Below are 16,449 nucleotides of genomic sequence, written 5' to 3' on the forward strand. Positions count from 1 at the left end.
ACTAAATGGTGTATTGTATATGTCTGACAGCATCTCCTCCCGGCTCTAACAGCCTGAACCCCCCCCGACCTGCAGGGATCGGATCTCCTCGGAGGTGGGTCCGTCTCCTCGGAGGTGGGTCCGTCTCCTCGGAGGTGGGTCCGTCTCCTCGGAGGTGGGTCCGTCTCCTCGGAGGTGGGTCCGTCTCCTCGGAGGTGGGTCTGTCTCCTCGGAGGTTTGGACACTTCTGTGGATCCACCCTCTGTGTTTGTCCTGCTCGTTAGGATGCATTAGCAGCTGCGGGCTCTGTGAGATTAAATTAGATTATTCATGAGAGGCCTGATGTGTTTTCCAGTCTCGTCACATGTGCAGTGGGAGTAAAGTAGGCCATGCAGGGTGAGCAGACCCCCCCCCCATCATGTCCTTACATTACACCGTCCCCCCTTCGCGTTTTCAACACCTCGCAGGCTTCCGTAGATCCGCAGCTGAAAACATGGCCGCCGCCTCTTGCCAGCGTGAGTGAACGGGGGGAAGTTTGTGTTGCCGCAGCGAGGACACACGCGCACACATCGTTCCACAGTTTATTTCACTTTGACAAGAAATACAATTAAACCCCAAGAGCGGCGTCTCCTCCCGGCTCAGGTGTCCCAGGTAAAAACCTCCAAACGCCGCCTGCTTAGCCGTAGCTAGCTAGCATGCTAACAGCTCCTCTGGTGGTGATGTGTGCAGCAGCTCCAGAGGTTTGAATCCACTTTGATCTCATCGTTAACAGTTAAAGTTGAATTTACTCAACACGGGGTTTAAAGCGGTTGTTTTTGCTCCAGTGTAGTTTTCTCCAAAACGTACGTGAACGATGCTAAGCTAACGGGGCTAGAGGCTCATTTTGAAGTGACCCCAAAGATCCTCTCAGCAACAACTCAACAGACACAACACTAAACTTTCTGGAGGCCTCGACAACACAAACTAACTTGGGTGAATATAAGTTTAACTTTAGTCTGTTATAATAACTCGTGATGCTGTTGTGTTTACATGTTGGGGATACGATGCTGCTCAGATACACATCAAACCAGGGTAAAGGGCCAATTGACTAGAAACAACTATTTACACAATATGGGAAATTGTGTGTGTGTCTGTGTGTTGTAAGCTGCCAAAAAGTTTATATGTCCAATCAAACCAAACGTGAAAGTGAGGAGCCCAGGGGAGAGAGAGAGAGAACAGGCCCATGTTTATAGCCTTAGTGAGACCTGCCACCACATTAATCTAACGACCCTCCATGTCTGCAGGCTCCTGTAGGGGGGGGGGGCTTTAAAATGACGTGTCAACCATTTGCCTGTGAACCACATTAAGGGAGATGGGACCCGCAGCACTTTTGATAATCAATCAATCCAAATATTGATTGATTCCTTTATTCTCCATCTGCTTTAATGGAGCTCGTTTTCCTCGTTGCCACATTTGATCTGGAAATTATAAACATTTCGTGAATGGTGCTGTTGATGTATCTGCTGTTATCTTCCAAAAGGAGGAGATTTAAATTTGTGTTGTTTTTATTTGCAAAGCACTTTGTAATTTTAAAGTGCTTTATAAATAAAAATGATCATCATAAGCTATTTAATGTATTGACAATTTGCATTTTCTGTGATGACGGGATTTGCAGAAAATACATCCTAAAAACTAGAATAGCACTCAGAGAGTTCATATCTCTTCCAAGGCCCGACAGTCCCTTAAATTCAATCGAGCAGATTATTTAACACTCAGAAATTAGTTCTGTAGACATCCATGAAATATTCTCAGGAAATTGGTGAGAACATAACCAAATCTCACAATGATAAAGAAAGGGAAATATTCCTGGACTTGCCCCCTGAGTTTTATTTGTATTTTTCCAGGCTCTGTCCCTTTATGCTGGTGAGGTCAGCTCGGCTCTTCCCCTTCCTCGTCTCCAGTCGGCTGCATCTTCGTTTCCCCTGTGCTGCTCGGCAGACGTGTCAGTGGAGGATCAGCAGTGCTGCTGCTGTTCTCAGCAGGGGACTGAAATCTATGGAGCCCCTGAAAACCCGTCAAGACCCAGAGGTTCCCAGTAATAACCCCCCGCCTGCATCTACTGGATCCACAGCTGATGTTATGACCCCAACAGACACGGCACCTGACGCGAAGACGCCGCCTCCCGTGGGTCTTTTACCAGGGGAGACGGTGGTCAAGGAGGGCAAGGCGGCCATCTTGTTTCCCAGTGCAAATGAAGTGTTTTACAACCCGGTCCAGGAGTTTAACAGAGATCTGACGTGAGTATAAACCTCCGGCTGCTTCAGCCTTTGCTCTACAGACTCGTAATTATTTTACAGCACAGACACAACTCTCCTCACATTGTAATATAAAGTGAATCAGAACTCAGCAGGTTATTATACAATTAAACACGACTGGACAGTCAGCATTATGTCTCCTGAGGATCCGGGAGGTTGTTAAATCTGAGAGTCAAACGTCTGCAAAGTTTGATGAGTACCTCCACCAGAGGGGTTTTGTTTGTTTGTTTTTTGCAGGATTCACAAACACTACCAACAGATTTCCATAAAACTCAATGGAAGGATGAGACATTGGCCCAGAAAGAGCTCATAAAACTTTGGCACTGATCTGGACCAAGGGGCAAAGGATTCTTTTTATCACTTTCTTCAACGATGTGAGATAGGGTGTTTAAAAAAAAAAAAAGTTTCTCTGATTCCTGGAAATAACTAACGGATCTTGACATATTTAGGCAGCTGATTTCACACAAGTGTGTGAAATTTGGTGCAGCTTGATTTAATTTAAAGGAACTGTTTGGTAAACACTCTACTGAGTACCACTCCAACTGAGAGAACACCAGACGCACGCGTGTAGGTGATGACGACAGGACGTACGCATGTCAGACAAAGTTCTTTAGTCCCTAAAATACAATGTGAAACCAAAACTAACCAGATCGAATGGAAACAATGGAACAAACACATGAAGCTTAGTTCGCCATGTTCATCTACAGACAACATGCAGTCAGACAAAAAGGAATTCTGTCTTCATGCCCCACAGTAATGTACTTTAAAGTAGCCAGTGTCCACATGGTGGCGTCAATCTCAACCAAACACTAGTACATTTTTATTTTTTAGATATTCTTCTAACCAGGAAACGACACACAGAACTGAAAACTTGACCACGTTGTCTGAGGGAAATGTTTGATGTCAGCAGGACGAGACACTTTCATTTAGTCTCGCGCGTCATATTTTTCATTCTGCAGCCTTATTTTAATTTGCTGATCCAGCCTCCCCTCATTTGAATTACATGATCAGTGTTGTGTTCCTCTCAGTCACTTCATCATTCACAAAAAAACACTGGCAGGAAAGAATGATTATTGAGTGAGCTGTTTTTTTTTTATCCTGTTTAATCTCCCGCCCTCTGCAGATGTGCTGTGATCACAGAGTTTGCCAGAGATCTGCTGGCTCAGCGCGGCATAAAGGTGGTGGTGCCTGGAGAGAAGGAGAGGGTGGTGGTCTCTCTGTCGGAGGAGACGAACGAGGCAGACGCTCCGGTGAAGGAGAAGGACACAACAGAGGAGCCGGCGGAAACTGCAACAGTGGGGGAGAAATGTGAGGTACGAAGGACGGGTTTTGTAATCGGGACTTTCCTGAGGCTGATTTTAGTTTTGTGATAACGGTCACCAAACAAAGCTCTGAAAGTAAGCAGCAGGTATAAGGTGGTGAAGTGTTGTATCTTTTGTTTCAGCGCGGTCTCCGGGTCCTTGAGGGCCTGGCGGCGTCGGGTTTACGCTCTGTGCGCTTCGCTCTGGAAGTCCCGGGCCTGCAGAGCATAACCGCCAACGACTTCTCCACCAAGGCCGCGGGCCTGATCGCCAGGAACGCCGAGTACAACGGAGTTACCCACCTGCTCCAGTCCAGCTGCAGGGACGCCAGGTATGAAAGCTCAGCACGCTCGGCTGCTGTTATTTATCTGCTTCACTGATTTGCTGTGTTTGTTTCTCCTCCTCTTGTATTTTTCCGATGTCTCTCTCATCTTCATTCATCTCCAGTCGCCACCTTTGACCTCTTGTTCTCCTCATTCCTCGGCTCCTGATCTTTTCTTTCTTTCTCTTATGAACTCTTGTCCCTTTTCTTTCTGTCATGTCTCCTTTCTCTTTGGTGTGATCGTCTCCACGCCTCCCTTCACTCTTTTCTCCTCTTTCTTCTCTTTCACTCGTCTTCTTTCTGCTCACATCCTTTATCCTTTATTCTCCTCTGCTCCATTTTTAACTGCATCTATATTATCTAATATTTCTCTCAGATGTGAATCACTTTTTGTTGTAATCGTTGACGTGTTTTCTTCCAGTATGCTGATGTACGAGATGCGAGGGAAGAAGGAGCGCTATGACGTCATAGATCTGGATCCGTATGGCAGCCCCGCCCCCTTCCTGGATGCCGCCGTACAGGCCGTCAGTGAAGGAGGTGAGGAGCTCAGCCTGTCAATCATCTGTCAATCACTTTTGCACTGATGTTGTGCAGCTGCAGGATTTAAACAAACAAGGAGAGTTACTTTGATGTTTTTTTGAAATATTCCTTTTTGTCCTCCTTGCCGTCTCTCTGTCTCTCTCTCTGTCTCTGTTCAGGTCTGTTGTGTATAACATGTACCGACATGGCCGTGATGGCTGGAAACAGTGGAGAGACCTGCTACAGCAAGTACGGTTCAGTCTCCATCAAAGCCAAATACTGTCATGAGATGGTGAGGACACACACGGAAATGTAAAAAGTTATGAACACGCACAGACAAGTCCCCGTGTGTACGTCTTTAATCCTTCTGAGTCTGAGCAACACAAACAATGTTGTCATGGATACTTGTGTGTGTGTGTGTGTGTGTGTGTGTGTGTGTGTGTGTGTGTGTGTGTGTGTGTGTGTGTGTGTGTGTGTGTGTGTGTGTGTGTGTGTGTGTGTGTGTGTGTGTGTGTGTGTGTGTGTGTGTGTGTGTCCTTCAAACTGATCAATGATGAAGGATACAGTGTGTTCACTGTTACTCCTTCACAGTAAAAGCCCCCCTGTGCCTTTTTGTAGGGTGAAGATGTTTTATTGTGAAGCAGCATTAGAACATGTTTTGATTTGCATTAACTGAAGTCGCATGGTACAGATCGATGGTTTCGACTTGTAAGAGTGAAAATAAACCGTCAGGATCAGTTAGAAGTTCTGTGAATCTGCCACTAACAAAAGTACAGCAAAGAAATTTCCAGATGTAAGTATATCGAATGGCTGTAGCTGAATTAAGTGTCTGTGTGTGTGTGTCCCTGCAGGCTCTGCGTATCATCCTCCACAGTTTGGACCAGAGGGCGGGGGTGTACCAGCGATACATCCAGCCCCTGCTGTCTGTCAGCGTCGATTTCTACATCAGAGTCTTTGTACGTGTCTTCACGGGACAGTGCACAGTGAAGAACTCCGCCAGGTACACACACACACACACACACACACACACCTCTTCAGAACTGCTTTTAATGTTTGATTAATCATGTGTTTATATATCTCTAGTTATTTGCTTCTGTCAAACCATGGAAAGTGTCTTTGAGTATTACAATTATTATCATTATTTTTATAAATACACACGTAAATGGTCACATTTAGGACCAGAACTAAGAATATAGCAGCTATAGAAACTGTCAAATGGTTTCATATTTAATTCTAATCTTTATTGTGACATTAATCATTAATAGCTCCTTTTGTTTTTACTGATAATGGATTCTCTGTGCATACGTATGATCCCTGTCTGTTATTACTTTGCAAAATCAAGTTGCTCTTATGGATAAATGACCTATTGATTTGATTTAAGGTTAATCTCTCTCTCTCTCTCTCTTGTCTTCATGTTGTTTTGCAGTAAACAGGCTCTGGCCTACAACTGTGTCGGCTGTGGGTCTTTCCACTTACAGAGAATGGGCAAGAGAACGATGAGTGGGAAACAGTAAGAAAATACACACTTAACAATAATATTCACTGACGGACGATTTAAGATCCAAAACGTTACGGAAATACACAACAAATTTGGGGGCAGAAATCAAGTAAAAGACTATCGTAGTTTCATCTGTTCAGACAAATGAAACTTCAGCTGAGCAACAGATGAATAATGTTGTTACCATAGACTGAATATAGACATGACCGCTCACAAATGTGAAGCCAAAGTGCCTCACCTGCCCCCCCTGGTGGCTGGCTGGTGTATCGGTCATAAACCCCACCTCCTCCATGTTAGCAGATGGGACGTGGACAAACTAAAAGGTGAAAGTAGATTAATAAATGAATGTTGATGCATCAGTGGGACCCTGAGGCACTGTTCGTATTCATTTCTGTGCAGTGGGAGGAAGTGGCGACGCATCGCTCATCCTCATTTACATTCTTTGGTTTGTTGTGTTTTTATAAAATATTGATATGGTTTTGACAGCTCAGGAAGGTGTGTGTGTGTAGTAAAGTTATATACCATGTGTTTTCAGTATGAAGTATTCTGCTGCTACCGGACCTCCTGTGGGACCAGAGTGTGAGCACTGTGGACAGAGACATCAGGTCACACACACACAAACACACACACAGTAACACACACTGACACTCATTGATATCCGACTCATGTAATCTATTACTAATTATGCTACAGGTAAATATAAGGTTTACATTAATTATTTCCTCTTGGATTTCCTGTTTAACTCACAGAAACCATCCCAGGATGTGAATTGTGTCCAAACCTCAGTGCTTGTGCGTCGTTGCTTGTGTGTACTATGAAAACACACACGTGAGCTGGAGCCTGTGTTTGTCCTCTCTGCAGATGGGGGGTCCTCTCTGGGTGGAACCCATCCATGACGTGCCGTTTGTCCAGAGGGTTCTGTCCGCTGTGTCTGGGAATCCGTCCAGATTCGGAACATCTAAACGCATCGAGGGGATGCTGAGCATGGTGACGGAGGTAAACTTCATTTACACTCTCTGGTGTTATCATGTGCAATCGCATCAGGTGACTTCATACCATGATCTTCCTGCTCTTCAGCTGCTGCTTCCTGTCTTCATCAGCTGTGATGTCCGCTTTGTTTCAGGAGCTGGAAGATGTTCCTCTTTATTACACGGTGGACAGTCTGAGCAGCACGATACACTGCAACACGCCGCCGCTGCTCCAGTTCTGGTAAACGCACAAATTAATGCATTTTCTACATTTGAACCAGTGATGTCGTGATATAACGATAATCCTCTTAAGTCACTCTCGGCTCTGGGAAACATTTTAGTGTCTTGCTGCTCATCGTTAGCGTTTGTCTCCTGGTTTCCTGACCTCTGAGTATTCAAGTAACAAGACGCACGCTAACCCAACTTCCTGTGACTGGTTTTTATTCCCTTGTCAAAGAAGCGGCATCTTGTCTTTGAGAATTAAACTTGACCCGTCAGATGTTCCCTGCCTCCATACATCAGCTGATTCTCTCTCTCTCTCTGCAGGTCTGCTCTTCTTCACGCCGGTCACCGGGCTTCCCTTTCTCACGCCTGTAAGAACGCCATCAAGACTAACGCTCCCCCTGCAGCCATCTGGGACATCATGAGATGCTGGGTAAGTAAATAAAATGTATTTTGAGAAGCTGTCTTTGCAGAGTCACATGTGACAGTCTGAACTTGAACACGTATGTTTGCTTGGTCGTCCGCCACAGGAGAAGTCGAACCCTGTGAAGAGGGAGAAGCTGTCTGAGACCAGCCCGGCCTTTAAGATCCTCTCCACTGAGCCCAGGTGAGACCACGGCTGTTTATTTCAACTCCTGGCAACAGGTGGTTGTTGTTTCATGTTGATTTTCAGGGTCAGAATGTTTGCTGGGTTACTGATGGTTGATGTGATTGTTTTATACAAACACACTAAGACAAACCATAGATTTTATCTAAAGACGAAGCGTCTCCACTTTCTCCCACTGTACAAAACTGAAGCCAAAACATCCCGGATACGAACGCTGCCATCTTGTGCTGGTGACGAGTCTTTGCAGTTGTAACACGGTGGGAACTTACCTGTAACGTACTTCTGTTGTGTGTCTGTGTGCTCGTAGTCTCGAGGCCTGTTTCACTGTGAGGGAAGACGCCAACCCTCAGTCCCGTAAACGCCACCTGACGAGGTTCCAGGAGAATCCTCAGGCGTTCTGGGGACCGAAATCTCGGGCCAAAGCCAAGTAAACACACACACACACACACACACACACAGTCATATCTGTGAGGATTGAACAATAGAATATTTAATGTTTTTAATGAGTTAAAATTGAACGTTTGCTGCTGTAACACTGGACATTTTCTCTGAAACTTTTTTCTTTTTTAAAACTGGTTTGAATTCATTCTGTTTTTGGTGAAGCCCCAAATTATTATGAAATGTTGAAAAATGTATAATTTTCTAACCCTAACCCCAAAGTTTGTATTTCACAATTTTCAGTTTTCTGAACCTAAATACAGGAAAGAACCTTCATTTAGCTTTACTCGTTGCGTCTCAATCTCCTTTTATCTCGTCCTCATCCTTCTCTACTTCCTACCTCCATCTTTTCATCTTTCCTCCTGTGTCTTCCTTCCGTCCGTCTCTCACCTCTTGTGTTCTCTCCTCCAGCGGAGGCATCTCTACCAGCCTGCAGGACAAGAGAGAGAAGTACCAGAACAAGAGGAAGAACCAGATCACAGATTCTTCTCAATTGAAAAACCTCCCCTGCAAGAGGTTCAGACAGGTCCGTGAGTCTGCAACTGATCAAAATGAACCTGTTGAAAGTAAAAGACTGAGTGATAGGATTCAAGGATTAACAAATAACTGCATACTCACCGTTTTACACTTGTGTGGCTTCACACTCAGGCCTGACGTCCTCACTCCAGAGTTTTAAAAACCTTTCATGATGCAGCTGGTCCAGTTTTAGGCTGAAAACTCTGGGGCCGCGAGGAACGATAACGCAGACGTCCACATTCGCTTCCTGATTAGGTTGAAGTTAGTCAGCGGTCAAAGGCCTCTTTGACGGACACTCAACTCCCAGAGTTTTGTCCCCCGTCATCGGCCAGGAGCTACATCTTCCTTAGGAGGAAATAACAGACGTTCACGGCGTTCAGGTCCCACCAGACAACTTAACTGTTTAGTGTTCAGGAGTCTTGCAGGTGAAGAGCGTCGACTGCGAGCGCAGGGACGCGATGACTTAAATACTGATTACACGTTAAAGTCATCGAGTCCTCGGCAGGAAACGAACTATCGGACAGATTGTGGTGAATTAGTCGTCTCCATTAGCTGCGTTGGCAGGTCGCCACTCGCTGTTGGTTCTCGGCCAAATCATCTGAGCGCCGCAGCCAAGAACGCTCCTGCGGCTGATTGAGGTATTTTAATAAATTTCAATATATTATTCATATTAATGTTACTCTCTTTTTTTTTTAATTCAGGGAACGTGCTCACATGGAGAGAGATGCTGCTACTCCCACGACCTGCAGCAGACAAATGAAGAGAAAATGGATTGATTCTGCTGTGCTAGCTTTTTTTTTTTTTTTTAATTTTTATTCCTGGAGTTCTGCAGTCAGGTTTTATTTTGGTGAGGACAACGAACTAAAATCTGTTGATGTGCAGAATAGAGCTGTCGCCATGTCCAGATAGTGACGATAACAGTGACGCTTTAAAAAAGGGAAATACTGATATTGTTAAAGATACAAATGTGTCAAACCAGTTTCTTTCTGTTGTGATGCAGTTGGTTCAAACTGGAGTTACTGGGTTGGAACCAATAAACAAACCATCGTCGCCCTCGTTCTCTCTGAGGCCGAAGGACCGACTGTTTCATTTACAGCTGAAAACAAGCAGAAGCTAAAATGTTGCATCCCGAGAACACAACAAACAAACTGTAAAGTTTTATTTCATAGGTTATTTGTTTTATTCATTTGACTGCTGTCAACATGTCTTTCACATCAATAAAGTCCTCAATGTGACTTTAAACCTTCTTGCTTTGTTTTACTCGTCATTAAGTGTAGTGGGACCGTCACACACTTTTAATATTTGATAAACGAGAGGTCGCTCACTTTTCATGAAATGTGCATCACCTGTTTAGTGATGAGAAGACGATGCTGCCTCACAAGCGTCCAAACGAAAGCTGAGACGACGGCAAACAGCAGGCGTTCAACTGCTGCAGTAAAATGTGACGTCCCCTCATCTCTGAGTTAAATCCCAACTTTGTGTTTCGAGTGGCGGTGAAAACCACGTCGGTCTGTGTTTCCGCTTCATGTAACATGAACATGACAATAACAGTAGAGGAAGACCGATTTATTCACAGAGATCAATATAAAATCATTGCAAGTATAAACACTCACTGGCAGAAATAGAAAAGTTGCACATATTGCACGCGTCAGGCAGTCGGTGTGTGTTGGCACTAGTTTGTAAGGAGAAAGTCTCAGAAGGCAGCTTCAGCAAATCCTGTGCATGTGTCTCAGATGAGAGAAACGTTCAGACTGGGTCCCTGTGGGGTTTCTAACGTTTTCTTAACAGTCAAACAAACCTGATCTTTGACACGTGGCCCGGCGACATCAGGCCTCAGCACTGATCAGACTCGTGGGGGGGGGTGTCGTCACTCTCAGCCTTTTAAAGAAAAAACCTTCAGCTCCTTTCATCAGCTGATGTAAGAATCAAATCCAAGCAGGTGGCCACAGCAAGATTCATTAGATTGACGTATTATAGCTTATTCATTTTTTTTTTACGTCTCTTTAAAAAGCCAAAGTGAATGATTGGCTATCTGAGGTGGACTCTGAGCAGGAAGGTTCGAATCTCCATTGGCCTCAAAGTCACCTCCCACATGGACGGGTCCTCGAACGTCTTCAGCAGAGGAGGCTTCTTATCTGGAAGAACAAGAGCCGCATGTAACAACCAGCAGAGGGCGCATCCCTCCGATTGGCCACTATACCATCACATCGCATAAACGTGTTGAGATCATGTGAGTTTATCCATTATATTGTTAATTTACAGTTAAGTGAATATCCGGCTCTACTCGTCTGATCTCATGTGAACAAACATTAACTGGTTCACTGAGGCTGAGATGAAACGTGAGATGAAGGCGAGTGTCCTGTACCCGTTTGTGGCGTCCAGTCAAAACGCATCATCTCGTCTTTCCACTGATTGGCTGACAGGTTCAGCTCAGACACGCCCACCACCTCCAGAGTGGAAAACAGCTTCTATACGCACAGAAGAGTTTACATTTATAATTAATAAAAATATTCACACAACACGATGAAACAAAAACGATCAAACTTCCTTTTTAAAGGCAATTTCCTTATATTCATTAATATTCTATAACTTTAAATAAGTTAACAGCGGTTAATTTCAGCGATAGTGATGTCAGCAGATTTCCCGTGCGTCTGACCTGCAGGTTGACGGTGACGGGTCCGGAGTTCACTTTGCTCTCCCAGCTCTGGAACTGATGCTCCAGCCTCAGCAGCACCGAGTCTCTGTCCCACTGTGTCAGTGTCAGGAGGTGAACAGCAGGGGGCAGCGCAGCCTGAAGACCTGAGAACTACAGACCACACACAACAGATTTCACTCTGTTCCGACAGAACTTTTATCCACAGTCTTCAAAACATCGCATTTCCCTGAGTTGAGACGTCGTCGTTCTGATTTCAATGTGCTCGTGTTCCTTAAGGTTGGAAAGTGGATCAAACACAGACGCTGTAAACAACACGTGTTGTAATTTTCACATTAAAAGCTACGAATTAGAGCTGATTGTAAAATGATGTCGATCGGTTTATGATTCATGACGTCAGCAACTTGTGTTTCCAATAATTCACTGCACAAAGTAAATTTTAACAGAGCGTTTATCTTCAGGATTTACATTCACCTAAATGCTCGATAAGTTTTCATGTCTGTCAGGATGTTTGCAAAGTCTTAATTCCTCACGCCCCTCACTCACCTCCAGTCGAGTGTCTGGGCTCAGAACTCCGTCAGTGAATGTGAGCAGCGGCTGCAGTACTACTTCCTCTGCCAGGGGGCGGTGTGTGTCAGCAGCGACCGGTGGGCGCTCGAGAGAGAGCAGCAGGCGGCCGCGGACCACAAGCCCTTGTGGGAAGATGACGGAGGTCTCGTTGAGAGGCTCGCCAACGCCGCGGACATCATCGTACAAGAGCCGGCGGTGGAGCTGAGGGGAGGAGAGGAGGGTGGGGTTCAGAGTTGTGTCTGTGTGTGTGTGTGTGTGAGAGTCTCAGTGTCTCACCATGATCTCCAGGGAGCCGTTCTGGATGCTTCCTCCTCCCTGAGAGCGATCGGTCACCACAGTGAGCTGATCGACATCATCCTGGAAAACATGCGCACACACGAGGAGAATAAAAATAAACGACAGATGAACAAATTGAATTAGTTTCATTAGAAATCCTCAAATATCCAAAGAGCTTTTTAGGCGAAGGTGAACAGTCCAACTTGGAGCACCACACGTTGATTGGTGGTCATAGGAGGAGGAGTTTTAATGCCAGATGTGAAAAGACGTATTTATCCTCAGGACAGATGTTAATACCAGGTGTGAACAGGTAGAAAACTGATCCTCGAACCTTTATGCATCTGCAGAATAAAATATTTCTCTCTCACACACGCACCTTGATGAATGCACGGGAGTTGATGGGGTAGTAGTTTCCAGCGATGGGCTCCGACTGCTTCAGGTTCCACGTGGGGCGGAAGTCTTTCCTGTGGAGGAAAACAACACAAACACACACAAGCTGAGTTCCAGACATCACGGTCTCCCTCTGACCCAGACATGGCCGGGTCGCTCACCTTCTCTGCAGCACCTCCCTGCCGTTGGAGTCGGTGTAGAAGAGCCCAGAGGTTTTAATGCTGGTGTCCAGACGGGTGATCACCTCCTTCCCCAGGCTGTCTCTGTGCGGGAGCAAGGTTTAATGGTCAGAAAAGCATGGAATCAAACGTTTTGTTAGCATCTGCCCAGATGTTTGCAGCACACGCTCACTCTATGGGCAGAGGTCCGACCGTCCACTCCAGCTCCAGAGCTCGGCTGTCGTTGTAGAGACGAACCACCTGAGACACCCAGGGAGAAAACCACTGCCTCACCTCCTGCACCACAGACGTCTGAGACAGAAACACAATGATCCTTATATTCACACTGAAAATCAAACAAATCAGACTCTGAAATGTTTAAGTACATTTTAAAAAGTCTTATCTGACACAAACAGATGTGGCACAGCCACCTGTTAACAAACACACGTCCAAATAAAGCTGTGGAATTAATTCAGGTGATTCTTCTCACAGATGAAAACAAGAAACTAGTCAAATCTCAACGTGAAGCTGCTGCGCTGCTCTCTCTCCCCCCCCCCCTCTCTCCGTCTCTCTCTACCTGCACCGTCTCCGTCTTGGCCGTCCGGCTGATGATGAAAGGTGTGGACGAGTTGGGTCTGAAGATGTAGGCTCCTGACATCTGGTTACTCTCCGAGTTGTTGCCGTCACTGGCGTTGTACCTGGAAGTTGGAACACACACACAAACGAACACACACAAACGAACACACACACACACCAATGAACAGAGAGGACGGAAGTGCAGGTGTCTCTTCTTTTCAGCTTTTGAGAAACACTAACCAGTAGAAATTCTGCGTCAGCCCGACGCTCTGGTTGGTCTCCAGGTTGCTGAGGCTGCTCAGGAGGCCGGTGTCTGGGTCAAAGGTCACTCGTAGGAACTGGAGCACACGGACGCAACAAATACTTGAATATAAAACGTACTTCATGCATGTAAAAAGCTTGTAAAATGCATACAGGTACAATGAAGAAGAACTAAGTACAGTCAGACCTTCTAAGACAGGAATTCGTGTTTTAAAGTACATGTTTGGTGCCTTTTATCTGTGTGGTCACCGGAGGGGAATCACACTCAGTAAACGATCGACCAGCGCGGAATCGAACCTGGACACTTGCAGCTTGAGGACGTGTGTGTCCGTACGCTGCTCGACTTATCCTTGTGTGACATCACATCCAAAAACCCACTAACAACCACTAGTATCTGGCTTTTGTCCACAATGAGAACGGCTTCAGTGATTATTCACCTTTATTTCACATTATAGGACAAAAACACAAAAACATCATATATCTCCTTTAAAAAAAATCTTTATCTGCATTTCTTTGTACTTTCTTTCTTTCCTTTCTCGTATATTTGCTTGGTTTTGTTTTCCTGTCTGTAAAACACGGATCTCCCAGCATGCAAAGCGGAGGCAGCGCTGAATGCAGCCGTGTTCAGACCTGGTTCTGGATGGCTGCAGGAGTGCGGTGCCGGGTGGGGGCGGGTGGCGGCCCGTCCTGGAGCAGGGACACGGAGTAGGTGCTGTAGCCCAGAGGAGGAGCTTGAACCTGGAACACCAGCTCGTTGACGGCGAAGCCCCGGTTCTTCCTCACCTCTCGAGTGGCTCTGGACACTGGAACCACCTGGAACACATCTGGTTACGTTTGCTTCCATTTTATATCATCACTTTGTATTTAAGTGAAACAACAGGATTTGAATATCAAAATAAAATGACACAGACAACATGACGGCAGCGAAGCTCATCTGAATTCTGTCACCTCAGATATTAATGTTGATTATTACAGTTGATGATTTGAAGGAATTGTTTCATTTTATACTGAAATTTTCATTGATTTTATCCAAAAGCAATCACACCAGAGAAAAATGACATGTCTTACGTTATTTAAGTGTGAAAACTTCCACTTGTAAGAAACATTTGAAATATGGACTAATCTAAAATAAGAGTTAAAAAACTACTTCTAAGTACTAAACATCAAACCCTGTGTTTAATTGTCTCATAGTTAAAAGCTGCCACACACTCACCCGACAGTCCACAGCTTCGCCTTTAGCGTCAGACACCGAGTACGATGTTCCATTCACAGGCAGCCGTACGGGCCAAGTGACGGGGCGAGCGAGAGGGTTGTACACACTGACTGAGAACTGAGAGAGAGAGAGAGAGAGAAACAACAACAACTGACATTAATGAGATTACGTCCAACAGAGGATCGAATGCAGCTTGTGTGTGTGTGTGTGTGTTTCACCTGTTTGCTGGACGCAGTGAGAGGACACACACTGATGTTGAGGTTGTCACAATAGATCCGTTCGGCAGACGATCGACTCAGAGCAGCCAGACTGTTACTGACCACGACCTGAGAGGACAAGTAGTAATACAACAAGTAGTTTCAGCTGGGAAATAAAAAGCTAAATTACAAGTTAAAGGGGAAAAGGGTCAATAAGCACATTTCCAGCAAAATTGACAGATAAACATGTACGAAGGAGACTTGACTGATCCCGGAGGAAACTGCAGAACGACTCTGACTCTCATACAGCGACACAGTAGCTTTGTTCAGCTACTTTTAAAACTATTAGGACTATAAACTGTAATTAAAGATGGACGACGCATTTCCACTTCCTCCCATTGTGCAGAAATGAAGTTATCCCAGGTACGGGTGCAGCCGTCTTGCGAAGGTGACGTCACTTTGAGTCTCAGCTGTAATCACGACGTTTCACCCCCATTTTCATATCATCAAATAACAACGGTACAGTTTATAATCAGTACACAGGATTGTGACGTGAAGCTCGAGTCACCTGACAGCGCTGCCAGCCGTTAGCGAGCCTGCGGGCGTAGTCGTTAGCTACGTGCTGCTTCGCTGTGCCCGACACGGCGTCGTGATGCTGAACCACCGCCATGGCTTCCTCTGCCAACGACAACACAAACAAGATCCTTGTCACAGAGAGAAGAGACCGACAATCAGCAGAGTGCATATGGACAAGCAGGATATCTGACCACAACTGAACGTAGTTTTTTAAAGACACTGCTCTCACTCATGGTCTGACTGTCGCCTTCCCCAAAGGGTCCCTTCCCGGAGACCGGACCGCCGAGCACCTCCAGCTGGTTACACGTCTAAAACAGGGAGAAACTTAGCTGCACTGTTAACTCAGAACTTGTATAGTTTAGTGTCCGTGGTCCGAGAGTGTAAATCCAGAAGCCTATGGTCAAAGTTCTCCTCTGAATTCGAGCTCTGAATGTGTGCTTGGACGTTCACCTGCAGATTGCTGTTGCTGACCCTCTCGTAACGCTTCAGGGCCGGTCGGCTCGTAAAGAAGCCGGTCCAGAAATCATGAGCGCTGTCTGCGTACGGGAAGAAGTCGTCCGTCTTCAAAGGCCTGCGTTGAAAACACGATAAACGTTGCAGAAAGTAAAAATATACACGAGAAACCTCTTTGCACCGTCGGGGTATAATTCGTTTAAAAGCTGCTACCAGGTGAGGTTCGCTCGGTGCAGTTCCTGGAGGTAACAGGAGGGGGTGGAGTAGAGCAGGTTGACTTTGCTGCCGTTCCCCTGCTGAGCGTTGACGTAGTGGATGAGCTTGTCCAGGTTCTTGTACCACAGGTTGGCGTTCTCGTACTGGAAGTCCGAGCCCATGGTCATGATGATGTGATTCGTCTTGTACACGGTGGCCTGAGAGAATAAAACATCAAAAGGACACAAAGATGATGAATCCAGTTTT

The 16,449-nt window shown here is 45.7% G+C and overlaps 2 protein-coding genes across 5 annotated transcripts in view; one reads left to right on the forward strand and one right to left on the reverse strand.

Annotated features, from left to right (window-relative positions):
* The first annotated feature begins 408 nt into the window (after nucleotides 1-408).
* On the forward strand, nucleotides 409-9,910 carry trmt1 (tRNA methyltransferase 1). Of its 4 annotated transcripts, none has more exons than XM_035142349.2 (17): nucleotides 427-719; nucleotides 809-951; nucleotides 1,863-2,255; nucleotides 3,397-3,586; nucleotides 3,718-3,905; nucleotides 4,318-4,433; nucleotides 4,595-4,707; nucleotides 5,267-5,415; nucleotides 5,842-5,925; nucleotides 6,449-6,518; nucleotides 6,775-6,909; nucleotides 7,037-7,122; nucleotides 7,428-7,536; nucleotides 7,634-7,710; nucleotides 8,018-8,137; nucleotides 8,560-8,674; nucleotides 9,366-9,910. In XM_035142349.2, the coding sequence occupies exons 3-17, from the start codon at nucleotides 1,876-1,878 to the stop codon at nucleotides 9,438-9,440; spliced, it is 2,007 nt and encodes a 668-aa protein (XP_034998240.1). In that variant the 5' UTR covers nucleotides 427-719; nucleotides 809-951; nucleotides 1,863-1,875; the 3' UTR covers nucleotides 9,441-9,910. The 4 variants fall into 4 exon arrangements, with proteins under 4 accessions (XP_034998258.1, XP_034998240.1, XP_034998250.1 ...); XM_035142359.2 differs by having other exon boundaries at nucleotides 427-630; nucleotides 804-951; XM_035142367.2 differs by lacking the exon at nucleotides 809-951 and having other exon boundaries at nucleotides 409-494.
* Nucleotides 9,911-10,215: 305 nt separating this feature from the next.
* The window catches only part of man2b1 (mannosidase, alpha, class 2B, member 1), a 9,125-nt gene continuing 2,891 nt past the window's right edge, over nucleotides 10,216-16,449 (reverse strand). The window contains exons 7-23 of the mRNA XM_035142045.2: nucleotides 16,201-16,400; nucleotides 15,985-16,105; nucleotides 15,764-15,842; nucleotides 15,527-15,636; nucleotides 14,980-15,087; nucleotides 14,762-14,878; nucleotides 14,179-14,361; nucleotides 13,528-13,625; nucleotides 13,289-13,409; nucleotides 12,905-13,023; nucleotides 12,715-12,816; nucleotides 12,540-12,627; nucleotides 12,164-12,244; nucleotides 11,864-12,088; nucleotides 11,321-11,470; nucleotides 11,030-11,132; nucleotides 10,216-10,799 (exon numbers count right to left, since the gene is read on the reverse strand). Coding sequence (XP_034997936.2) covers nucleotides 10,693-10,799; nucleotides 11,030-11,132; nucleotides 11,321-11,470; nucleotides 11,864-12,088; nucleotides 12,164-12,244; nucleotides 12,540-12,627; nucleotides 12,715-12,816; nucleotides 12,905-13,023; nucleotides 13,289-13,409; nucleotides 13,528-13,625; nucleotides 14,179-14,361; nucleotides 14,762-14,878; nucleotides 14,980-15,087; nucleotides 15,527-15,636; nucleotides 15,764-15,842; nucleotides 15,985-16,105; nucleotides 16,201-16,400 — 2,112 coding nt within the window. The 3' untranslated portion in view covers nucleotides 10,216-10,692. The remainder of the gene's footprint in view (nucleotides 10,800-11,029; nucleotides 11,133-11,320; nucleotides 11,471-11,863; nucleotides 12,089-12,163; nucleotides 12,245-12,539; nucleotides 12,628-12,714; nucleotides 12,817-12,904; nucleotides 13,024-13,288; nucleotides 13,410-13,527; nucleotides 13,626-14,178; nucleotides 14,362-14,761; nucleotides 14,879-14,979; nucleotides 15,088-15,526; nucleotides 15,637-15,763; nucleotides 15,843-15,984; nucleotides 16,106-16,200; nucleotides 16,401-16,449) is intronic.

The sequence above is a fragment of the Hippoglossus stenolepis genome, chromosome 2 (assembly GCF_022539355.2).
Source record: "Hippoglossus stenolepis isolate QCI-W04-F060 chromosome 2, HSTE1.2, whole genome shotgun sequence".
Classification (NCBI taxonomy): Eukaryota; Metazoa; Chordata; class Actinopteri; order Pleuronectiformes; family Pleuronectidae; genus Hippoglossus; species Hippoglossus stenolepis.